This window comes from Drosophila albomicans, chromosome 2R (genome assembly GCF_009650485.2).
Source record: "Drosophila albomicans strain 15112-1751.03 chromosome 2R, ASM965048v2, whole genome shotgun sequence".
In the NCBI taxonomy this organism is placed as follows: domain Eukaryota; kingdom Metazoa; phylum Arthropoda; class Insecta; order Diptera; family Drosophilidae; genus Drosophila; species Drosophila albomicans.
In genome coordinates this window covers 29,856,944-29,869,489 of record NC_047631.2, presented here as the reverse complement: position 1 = coordinate 29,869,489, position 12,546 = coordinate 29,856,944, and the positions used below count along the sequence as shown (strand labels likewise).

At 39.6% G+C, this 12,546-nt stretch overlaps 2 protein-coding genes and 1 long non-coding RNA gene across 3 annotated transcripts in view; 1 reads left to right on the top strand and 2 right to left on the bottom strand.

Moving 5' to 3' along the window:
• Positions 1 to 12,546, bottom strand: part of LOC117573663 (G protein-coupled receptor kinase 2) — a 58,373-nt gene that overhangs the window by 17,675 nt on the left and 28,152 nt on the right. The window contains exon 3 of the mRNA XM_034256991.2: positions 11,090 to 11,544. Coding sequence (XP_034112882.1) covers positions 11,090 to 11,141 — 52 coding nt within the window. The 5' untranslated portion in view covers positions 11,142 to 11,544. The remainder of the gene's footprint in view (positions 1 to 11,089; positions 11,545 to 12,546) is intronic.
• Positions 1 to 12,546, bottom strand: part of LOC117576396 (uridine phosphorylase 1) — a 239,162-nt gene that overhangs the window by 203,632 nt on the left and 22,984 nt on the right. The gene's annotated exons all lie outside the window — the stretch shown is intronic.
• LOC127565967 (uncharacterized) lies at positions 6,285 to 7,017 on the top strand. The gene is made up of 3 exons (XR_007955315.1): positions 6,285 to 6,360; positions 6,480 to 6,613; positions 6,681 to 7,017. It is a non-coding gene; the product is annotated as an uncharacterized LOC127565967 (long non-coding RNA).

The window sequence follows — 12,546 nt, the reverse complement described above, 5'->3', positions numbered from 1 at the left end:
CCATTGAATTATTTATGAATGAATTTTATTAGTTGCCCTCATTGGCGACTCATCAGTGTCCGGACTGTGGCAACATGAAGTGACTTGACATTAATTGCAGCGCCGGACGCTGCCAAAACGCAGCCAAGCTGTTAGTCAATTAAATGTGCCACATTTTGTACAGCATTTGATTTCATTTAGAACTGACTGAATGACTGACTGATGGATGGAGCGATTGAATGTTGAGCAATTGAGTAGATACATTGAACACGTACGTAGATTGTAAGCTGATAAATATTTAGTTGTCTCAAACAAAACACACATGCCGCATTCACACGCATGTTCGACGCGTCGCGTTTTTGGCCTTGTACAACATGATCGATGCTAACTGATGTTAACTGTTTACTGTTGTTGCCTGTTAACTCTTTACTCTCTTCACTCTTCACCCAGTGTTTGGCATTCGCCTTTTTGCTGCATTTGCATTTTGGTTATCATAAACAAACATTTGCTGCACATTATCCAGCCGCCTTGATTGATGGCTTCGACAACACGCCAGCAAGTTGCAGCAAGTTTGCTTTTCGACTTTCGCCTGACCGTTAATTAAACTGGCTTCACTTTAGCTTAGATAAATCATCAACAAAATGCAAAGGAATTTCACTTTTGCACAAAGAGCAAAACAAGAATGCATGCTATGCACTCAATTTGTGGACAAAATGTTTGTGCAGCAGCAAATGCTTCATTTCAATTATGTGGGCTTTAAATTATTAATTTGCCAGAAATTGAAGCAAAGCGAATTTGCTGATAAAACGCAAACGCAAAACTTTCTGAAATGAGAATTGCCAAAATTTCCAAAAAGCCTCTCAACGCAAGTCATGAAATTGATAAGAGAGAGATCAAGTAAATGCGATGATGTTGCTAGGCAATCATCCAGCCACAAAGAGTTGTGTGGCTTTTATACCTGCTATCCGTAAAGTAAAAGGGTAGTATAACTTTGCGCTGGTAGGAAATGTATTTAACAAACAAAATGAAATGATGAAAAATGACTCTGACAAAAGCTGAGAAGTTATAGCTCCGCCCGTCTATAAGATATGAAGCTATAGCTTTTTTGACAGCATTTGTAATATAAATATACCAAATATACATTTCGGTATATATCAGTAATTTTGATATACTCTACCAATATACCAAATATGCATTTCGATATATTTCAACATTTTTCTTAAATTTACCAATATACTGAATAGACATTTCGGCATATTTCAGTATTTTTCTTTATATTTGATCAATATACTAAATATACATTTTGGTATGTTTGAGTATTCTTCGCTAAATTCCATCAATAAATATTTCTAGTATAAATTTCAGTATTTTGTGACTACTATAACTATATAATAAAGATTCATTATGATTGCAGTATTCTTTTGATGTATTTTATCAAAATGTTAAATATAAATTTTGGCATATTTCAGTATTTTTCGCTATATTTTTATCAATATACCGAATATACATTTTGGTATGTTTAAGTATTCTTTTTAAATGGCATCAATAACCATTTCTAGTATAAATTTCAGTATTTTGTGTCTACGGTATATTGCAGTATTCTTTCGCTGTATTTTTATCAATATGCCAAATTTACATTTTCAGCATATTTCAGTATTGTTTGGTATATTATTTTGGTATATTTCAATATAATCGGGTAGCTTATAGTCAAGCACAACCGACTGTAGCTTTCTTACTTTCAGCTGCTGCTGAAAAGAGGCGGCATCGAGAATTGCTTATCAACCTGTGACCAAAGCTCTGCTCTCTGACATTTGTTTGCACTGCTTGGGCCTGAGACTGAGCCTCAGCTGAGCTGAGCTGGGCCTGTTTACGCTTTTATTGTTATATAGTGTTATATTTAGCATAATGCCAAAGTGCAAACAAACAGCTGACTGACAATCTGTCAATACCGCCAACGTGTTGTCGCGCCCCATTCTTCGCTCCATTCCCCGCCATTCGCGTTGCCAGTCGATCGAGTCTCTTTAGTCTGACGTCGGCTGTCAAGTGACAATGCAAAATGCATCGCAACGTTATCAGAGACAACGCTCTCGCTCTCTCTCTTTCTGTCTCTCGCTACATCTGTAATCAGTTTAAATGTCTATATATGTTATTACGTCAGTTGGTTTATGCTGAGTTGTCTGAACTGCACACACACAACACTCATGTTACTCTATTTATACACCTACTCATAACCACACACACACGCACGCATTCACACACACAATGGCATTAGTGGGCTAAGCGTAATTATAATTAAATTCGCATAATCTGTCTGCATGTGCGATTACCATTTCGATTGCAATTGCAAGTGGCTTGGCATTTGTGCGGTGCGTTGTGGTGCGGCTGTGGTACGGTGGCGTATACGTAATCGCTCATACGCAACGTTGTGTCTGGTCAAGCATGGCAACAAATTTTCAATTGTAATTGCACTGGCATCTTCAATTACCAATATGTCTATTTGTCCATTTGCAAGCATTTGACCATTTGGCCACAGTGCGAATTCTCTTCGCAATTAGCCAAAAAATTAATTGGCAACCAAAATTTACAAGCGCTGCCCGCATTGCTTGAGACTTTAGTGCACTTCTATTACAGTGCACTGCCAAGCAAATAGCACATAGCAAACAGCAAACAGATGTAACAAAGCAAATACAGCCATATGGCAGAGGCAGGCAGGCAGGCAGCTTGTGTAGTTCAGAGTTCAACTCGAGCAAATCGCACAAGTTTTCACATATGGCGCCAACCAACCAACTGGAGCTGAAGCTGATGCGAATGAAGGCTTCGCGGTGAGCAGCAGTCAAGTGAACGATTGCCCAACTGGGATGTGGTGGCGGTTCTTCACTTTAAACCAGGGCACCACTCAAGACACAGAAGACAAAAAAGAAAAAAAAAATAACCCCCGTTGTGTGTGGCATGTTTACATTTTATGTTTGATTGCATGTTCACTGCATTTGGTTTGATAAATCCAACAGTGGCAACCAACGAGAAAGAATGAATGAAGGATGCAAGATTAATGCTGCTCAAGTACTTCCGACCAACAGCAGCAGAAGCACAAATAATGATGTTGCCTGATATTTAAATGATTGCTTTTTGAAGCAGAAGCATTGCTCGGGGCCAAGCAATTTATTTTAGTTAAAAATGATTGCGAAAAAACCACATGAGAATTCAGTTAGCAAAAAGAGATAAACTTGCAACTTCTGCTGAAAGATATTTTAGTTTCGTTACTAATTAATCATTGCTGTTTTCTAAACAGTTTTTTTAGTTTCATTTCGAAATGCAAATTAAATTAATACATTACATTGAAATGACACACTAATAAATCATTTCTGTTGAATTGTTTTTTGCACACTTCGAACTTTGAAGTAAATAGCACTTTACGAAACGAATGAGTTGCATAAAAAACGAGAGTTAACAAAACAAATTAACACTTTAGACTGTGTAGTAAATAATATCAGATCACATCATATACGATATTATACGATTCACTTAGCATAGCTTTGAGCTCCACTGTAGCTCTGACTGTTGTTATTGTTTATGGCAGTTTTAGCTTTTGTTGCACTTGGGATTGCAGCTTGTGTTTGAACTGCGCGACGTTGCCATTTATATTGCGGCTCTGCGTCCATATGGGACCAACTGGCGAAGAAACAGCAGCAACAACAGCAACAGCAGCAGAGGAGACCCAAGCAATCATCTATAGTATATGTTTGCAACAACGCCGGAGCTCGACGTCAACAACGCGTCAATTCAAATTGTTGCAATTGCGAATGGCAAACTCTGCATTCGCATTGGCAACTCGTCTGAATTTAATTGAAATTGCATTTGCAAAAGCGCTTGGCACTGGAAGCTTTTGTTATCAATAAATAAAATCAATTTAAAACAGATTCTTTCGTTTTTTTTTTTTCGATTCGATTTCTGCCAAACACTTCAAAACTGATGGAGGATTACTTGTGTGTGTGTGTGTTATGTGTGTGTGTGCCTTACTTCTATTGTGTTTATGCTTATGAAGCAGAAATGCAATTTCAATTGCTAAATTGCAAACAGGCAAATGGAAATAAAGAGACAACAACAACAACATTTGGCTGCCTTTGCATTTTATAATTGCTTTTTAGGCTCAACAACAACCACAAACGATGACGATGACAACTGCAACAATGGCAACAGCAATATCAACCAGGTTTTGGTTACCTTTTTGCTGTTGACATTTATTTATTTGCCCTGGGGAATTGTAACTGGCACTGCACACTGTTGACAACATTTCAAGCAGCTGGTCAACCGATAAACTTCAAGTAAAAGATTGTGCCTTGGCTGCATTTGGAATGTTAAATGTGCTGCTCGAAGTGTGTGTTGCATGTGTTGGATGTGTTCGATGTGCGCTGTCAAATATTGAAATTGAATTGAAATTGATATGCGAAATGCGCGTGAACACCAAAAAAAAAAAAAAAAAAAAAAAACTGTCATAAACCCCAAAAATATGGTTATTTATATTGCAAAATTGCGCATACGACACGTTTGCACAGCCAAAAGCTGCACAGTGAGACGAAATCGCAGCGAAACTTTAAGTGTATAACTAAACAGAAAATACCAATACATATATATTTGATTTTGAGTGAGGATGCTTGTTGTGTGGCACAGTGTGCCGCATGGAATAACTCAATTTCATTTCATCAGCAAAATTGTTTAGAGCATCACTTACATTTTCATGACGGGCGCAAGCATAAAATATGCCAAGTTTTCTTTTTATGCCAACACATAAAACACGACGAGGACGACGACGGTGAGCAAGAATGAGCCAATGTGAGAGTGAGAGAGAAAGATTGAGAGGTGCTTTCGCATATTTATGTGCATACCTATGAAGAATGTTATATATGTACATACAATATAGTATATGTTGCATGTTTGTACATGCGCGTATACGAGCTGCAAACTATGGGCGTTACTTTTATTTAACGGTATATGTATCTAAAACTCAGCTGCCTTCCAGTCGAGTCGCCTGCTGCCGTTGTTTAAGTGCTCGTAAAACGCCTAAAAGCTGGCATCGCCTTCTGCCATCAATCATAAAGTTGCGTGCCGATGTCGAGAGCATCGAAGACCGGCTCCAGATAGTTAAGGTATCTGCTTAGCACCGAAAGAGAGACAAATAAGTCAGGTCGGACAGGCACGTAGCCAGCCTCCGCTCCGTCGTCTCATTGTCGCACACAATTTGCCCTCATTGCGCATACGACGCGTTTGCCGGCAAATTAATCACAGATACGAAGACGTTGCTAACATACAACACACAAAATGTACCAACCAAAAAAACAAGCTACAAAACTGCCGCATCACCTAGTTGACTTTCGCTTGTTATTGTTGTTGCTGTTGTTGTTGTTGCACAGCCTTCGCATTAAATTGAAATAAATTTTTGTGCAAAAAAATAAACATTTCATTGTATACTCCAGGCATCATATCGTATATTGTATATTGCTTGGGCAGCGGCATTTGAAATGTTTGTTTTTCGCTTTTCGGCCCCGCCATATAAATAATAGACAATATAAAAAGTTAATTGTCAAAACAATCAATAAATTTACTTTATGGCCGCCGGCTCGTGCCGAAACAAATGCTGCATAATTTGATTTGCTATCTCAGCAGCAGCAGTAGGCAGCACACAAAACGCGGCTTCTTTTGTTACCTAAATAGTGAGTGTATTTGAATATACTTGAATACACTCATGGAGTCGTATTTGCTGTGCGCATTGCGTGCCCGAAAAATTCATATGAAAACAAATCAATTTACATATGTAATGCATTAAATTCAATCAATATGTGTTTGCTGGAAGTAATTGCAAATCGCATTCAAGGGAATTATTAGTTATTTAGTTCACTTTGATTGCAATTGCAGGCAGTATAAAATTTAATTGATGCTTTTCACCTGCAATCGAAATCATTTTGCCACTACTGCACACTTTTAATTGCGTCGCATAAATGTTTATTCCATGTGAATAAATTATTATTAAGCTGCTCACAACAGTTGAGCTTTTTGTTATTCTTCTCGCATTAGTGACACAATACATTAATTTTACATTATGTCGATGCCAAATATATAAAATTTACGAGTAATGCAATTAATTGACATACAATCAGGCATTGAACGAATGCCTGCCTGCCTGCCTGACTGACTGACAGTCACTCACTCAGTCACTTACATGACACACCAAAAACAACACAACGGAGCAACGCAGCGCGGAGACAACAATCGAAAGACAAACAGAGAAATATTTATTACAATCAATTACAGCCTGCACAATAATGTAGAAAACACACACACTCAGACACGAAAATCAAACAAAAAGCCAGCAGCAAGTGTCTGAAAGTAAGTGTCGAAATTAAATAAAGTGCGGTAAACTTTGAAGTTGACTAGCTAACAAAATACCCTGCTATCAATTTGGATAAAATTCACTCATATCTCTTTTCATTTCAAACCGTGTTTAGTCGCTTATACCTCGCACATTTTATGGCATTCCGAAATAAACTGTGAAGCGATAAGCCGCCTGGATACAACAGCACAGCACAAATAACTGTACAGAAGCATTTTTAAAGAATTTTATAGCATGAGCCGAGCCGAGGTGAGCTGAACGGAGCCGAACCGAGCAGCATTTAAACATATAAGTAGTTAATATTCATAATTTGTAGATTACGTATACGCCACGGGCCGCTGATTAAATATGCCGATTAAATATTCATTTGCTGACGCAGCAACGCGTCACTTAAAACACATTTTCTGTGTCTGGCCGGCCGTCCCCACACAATTTTTGCTATAGTATTTGTTATTTGCCTACGTCAGAAAAACAATAACAATAACACAACACACGGCAAAAGCGAATAAAAAATAAAACAACTTGTTTCCAGACTCAAGTACAACACAGGGACGGAGTGGAGGGGAGGGGGAGGAAAGACATCAATAATACACATCTGCTAAAGAGGAGAGACGCTACCGGTTTTGCTCTGAGCTTAACGCAATGTCGACAGGTTCAAGTGAAGTGTGTGTGCACACACTTAGTACTCTGTGTAATTAACGACTATTAAATACACTTATTAATACTTCATTAATTAAGATTTACACAATCTGAAAAGTAGCTGCGAATTATTGTGTTGCCAATTATTCTGTGCAATGTAAAAATTGCGATTGTGATCTGTGAACTGAAGGGTATTTCCGAATGCGTCAATCGGAGTGTTTACCTTTTTTCGTTTTTTCCGCTGGGGTGTTAATGAATTTTGTGAAACAATGAAATATTAGCTCGTGAGCTGAGAAGAGAGAGAGAAGGAGAGGAAGTCTGTCAGATAGCATATTATTATTTTAGAGCATTCGATTAATGATTTTATTGCCAACGATTTGCATATGCAAAAGCATCAAATGGATTTGTGAAAGAGATGCCGAAGCGGAGTCTGATGACGTTTTGTGGCAATCAAGCGGAGCAAAGTCTGCGATTTGCAACACAACAAAACCAAACAACAATCGCTTTGATTGCAATTACATACAGAGTACGCAACGGATGCAGATGCGAGCTCCGCTACGTGCTACGTGCTGCAACTGCAGATAAGTAGTCGCAAATTCGAATCGCAGTCGTCGCACATTGCCACAGACTACACCACACATGCCGCAACGAGTGTGTGGCGCCACCCACTGTTGCTGCCACTGCTGCTGCTGCTGCTACTGATTAAGCCCCAAGGTTGCGTGTTGCCATAACATGGCCAGGACATGTTCGAAAGCAAAACAGGCTCTGTACTTGTTGATAAAAATATATGCCCACAACTGAAATTATTAAACTAGCTGCGAGCAAATAATTGACAGACTGCCCAACTGCCTAACTGAGTGACTGATGAAACTGTTCAACTGTTTGGACCTGTGTTACAAGCAATTAGCGTGTTTGGAATGTTCGCCCAACTAGAACCGCACAGCAGACTGAGGACAGGAGACGCCTCCGCTTTGGCTGGCGGCTTTTTGTGGCATTGTATTGCGTGCGATAATTAACAACTGGCATTTTTTCCTCGCTGCTTTTTTTTGTACGAGTATAAACATTTTTACTGCTGCCGCTGCTGCTGCTGCTTAGCATACAACATAACTAGAGGCTTGTTGAGCCCTGATAAAGCAACAAGCCCAAACACACACACACACAACTCTACAACATCCACTCGAAATGAATTGGCGTGTATTGTAGGAAACGCGGACAGTTTCTCACAGCCGACGCAAAGAGTTGTTGACTTGACCAGTCAGAGTCGGTTGTTGGGGTCATTGAACCACAGCCTCGGCAGGGGCAAAGACTCAAGTGGGCTGTGCAACAGTGGGCTGGCAACAGCCCAACAACAACAACAACGACAACTGTGCAACATGGCAACTGAATGCGTCAATATGGTCAAGGATTAACCAGCGAGCGAAAAAGAGCGATAAAGAGTGTTTCGTTTAATCTGTACAATTTCCATGAAACTAAGCAACATGTTAATTCGCTTACGCATTCATTCATTCATTCACTCATTCTCTGACTCACGCACATTCATTCATTCAATGCTCAAAAGTTCTGAGATATGTGTGCTTTGCTAATTCCAACTCGCAAAACTTGCCACAAATTTCACTCTTTATCGCCTTCAAGTTGCGGTCAAATTAAATTTTTCACTTCTCTAGTTAGAGAGATGAAATGACAGCGAAACTGCCCTTTGCCTTCTTCCCTCTTCCCTCAAACGTTTCTCCTTCTCACTAAGTCGCATCACATCCGCAGCGATTTTGCCTTTATTGCTGCTGCTGATGCTTCTGCTGTCTTTGCTCCTTTTTCTTCTTCCCGACATAATCAGCATTATGGCAGGGCATTAAGGCAAAATTTATGTCATCGAAGGCAGCGGCGACTTTTCTCTCTCTCTCTCTCTCTCTCTCTTTCCCTCTTGCTCTGCCATTTTAATGTGTCCTCATTTTTAAATGCAAAAAGCGACTACAACTATAGTGAAAATAGTCGCGAGATAAGCGTGATATGCGCTTTGCAGTTACCCTGTAAAAAGAGAGCAGTAGTCGATAGACAGTAAAATGCATTCAATTAGCTGCAGCTCGTAAAAGCGAATTCCATGTTCAGGCGTGGCCTGGCAATTAGCATTCATTTCGCTGATAACGCAGTCTAACGAATTTGCAACGCATCAGCAGAAGCAGAAACAGCATTGCTGATAAGTATTTGAACATAGACTCGACTCGACTGGCAACATTTCTTGCTTTAAACGCAACTGAAAGTTTAGATTGGAAACGTGTTTGTTTCACTTTTCGATCTAGCATACTATGTACTATGTACATAATAAGGAGCGATTGTTTTCAAAGAAGTGTAAAGGTCTGCAATAACATTTTGCAGAGAATTCACAACTTTTTTCCTTTCTCTGCCTTTCCTAGAAAAGAATAAAAGTTTTCGGCTTACGAATTCGTTCGTTTATGTTGCCGGCGGCGGCCTTTTGCTGACGCCGTCGCTTTTGCTGCTGCTTCCACAAATACAAATACAAAACTTACTTTTTGGCTTGTTAAATCTATTGCAAATATATGTTTTACCTTCCCCCCCTCCATCCACCCCGCTCTTCTCTCTGTCTGGGGCGAGTCGACAAACTGCTCTCGAAATATTACATTATTACAAATTGAAATTTTGTGCACGTTTCTGTCATTTAAATCTGTTGAGCGAGCGAGGTGGCTGGGCGGCGAAATGTATCTGATGGATACATTCAATCGTCTCTGCTGATTACTTTTTACTTTATATATTTTCTCTGTGTTGCACCTAGTATGACACCTAAATATGATGATCGATTTGATAAATCACGCGAGTCTTTCACGTGCTTAGTCATTAGATGAATTCACTGACGAAACTGACGAGTGAAGGGTGAAGGTGACCTTCAGCTTTGCTTTGCTTGTAAAATTCTAAGAACTGTTATGCATAATTTCACAATAATTTGCACATAGCACAAACCCCACATCTGGGGTTGACTTTGTTGTTATATAAGCCGATTTGAGTGACAATGACACTGAACTTGGACTGTCTAGTGGTTGTATACAGGACACACAGGACACGCTGCAATTGAAGTGTGACCTCCAAAAGCACAACTGACAGGACAGTTCGGAGGCAAATAGAGCACTTAAAGCTGTAATATGAAGCATGAAAATGAATAAGTTGCTGAAGCGCAAACATTTAACGCTTCATTAACTTTAGATAAAGCGCAGGGCCAGGCAAAGCCAACAGAATTGCCCTGACTCGCTCCCTTTCCTCTCTATCTCTCTCTCTCTCTGCCCTTTCCTGAGGCTCGTTCAATTAACAAACGCCTTTAATAGAAACAAAAATGAAAGCCTAGCTAGCTGGCAACAAAAATCGATGCTGAAATTGAGGTTGAGGCTGCAGACAAGGTGCCAACAGAAGCCACTCAGCAGCACACAAAAAGCCATCTCTAAGGATTTGGCTGCCTAAAAGCAGACTGTGGTATTTGTTCGTCGTCGTCATCGTAGTCAGTAGTAGTTAGTTTTTATACTCATTACCCGCAGGCTAGAAGGGTATTATAACTTTGTGACCATAGCAAATTTATGTAACTGGCAGAAGGAGTTATATTCGACCTTTTAACTTATATATGTATATTCTTCTCTGTCTGTCCGAATGAACACCTAGTTCTCAGAGACTATAAGAGATAGGGCTATAGTTGTTGTAGAAGTTACTTTAGAAATGTGTTTATATGACCAACAACTGATGCTGCTGTCGAGTCTTTGTTGGTTTAGTTGAAAATATGGCGTATTTTGAACTCTATGCTATATTTTGAATTTAAGAGTATATCGATATACCAAATATAGTCTTCGGTATATTTCAGTCTATTTTAATTTGATATATATTACTGGTATATTTCGTATCTGCACAATATTTTGATTGATATACCAAACATAACCTTCGGTGTATGTTTACTTTTTTAGTAGTAACTAAGTTAACTTTAGTATTTTTTTAATACCGCACTTTTTATGAATGGTTATCGGATATGCCACAGTCGAGCATACTCAACCGTAGTTTTCCCTCTTGCTCGTAACGTATTTGGATTCTCGCACTCACCTTCTCTTGCTTTCAAGTAGACCGTATTGGCCACAATATTCTCTAATTCCATTAGTTCCAGGTTGGCGGTTTTTTAATCAATCCTTTGGCGCTCTCGAAAAATAACACAAACTTTTTGCTTCGCTCAGCTCTGTGTGTGTTGAGTCGGTTGTTTGTTTGTGTTGTTTGTTGATGCTGCTTTGGCTGCCTCTGATTTTCTTTTTTTTTTTTGGTGGAATCGATCGAACTGTGTGTATTTGTTGTAGCTATTTCTCAAAAACCTTGTTGTTGAACCTAGCGGATTTAGGCTCGAATTCAAGCTAGCAAATCAAGTGCGGGCTGGCTAATTTGTGGCCGTCGTCTAAGATCCAGCGTTGTGGTATTTGGCACAGTTGCAGACACAGGCTTCATTTAGTTTTTCAAGGTTGGTGTTTTTCGGAACTGTGAATTTGCCTTTGATGTTGTGCTGCTGCTTGCTGGAATATACAGAAAAGATAAAGTGGCGTTAATTAATTAGCTCTTGACACGTGTTGGGCTTACAACTTAAAATAAATTATGAAAATGAGGGATTAACTCAATCAATTTTAAGGCAAAGTTGATAAGCTTGTTCTACAATAAATCAATGGGATTTGCCTAGTTCCTTCTTTAAGCAACGTTAAAGTTAACAGTAGGGTTGAACAATTGCAGCACATAGCATATATAGAGTATGTATTATGTTGCTTTGTCCATATGTGCTCTGGTCTCCAAGGTGTGTAAAATTCATGACGCCGACCGCAAGAAGACCACAAGGAAGCCTGTCTGTGGCATGGCATTTTCTGTTGCTGCTTCTTCTTCTGCTGCTGCTGCTGCTGCTGCTAGCGGGTGTTTTGTGCTCTAAAATTTCACTTCAATTGTGTTGCTGCCTCTTTACTTGTGCCTCGCACCCGCCCCGGCCCCGAGAGCATGTTGAATGCCTCTTTGCAGCTCCCTTGGCAGTTATTGCACGTTGTAACTACGTGTACTTGTTGTCACCTGTTTGTGACAAAGGAGCTGCGTACGTTTGTATCATGCAAAGTGCACTTAGTTTATGCTCGCTTCTTCTATATAGTATGATGTTGTTGTGTATGTATCTAGAGAGGCATAGCTAAAGTTGCTTCAACAAAAGGAGAAGCCGCAACATATTTTGTCCAAACGACAGCGCTGTTGCTGTCGTTGTCGTTGTTGCCTGTTGTTGAGGTGTCAGTAATGTTGCGGTCGACATTTATTAATCATGGATATGAAGTTGGCAGCTGAAACTGGAGCTCCAACTTGAAGCTAGGCAAGGCACAGGAGAGGGAGAAGTGTGTACGTGAGGCAATGCCAACATCTCAAGTGGCGCGTCACGAATAACTAATAGCAAAATAATTGAATGACACAAGTTTTCTTCGAGCCCTTCTCTCGGTCATATCGTGCGTGCCTCCTTAAAACGTGTGGCATCATTCACTGCTCTCTCTCTATGT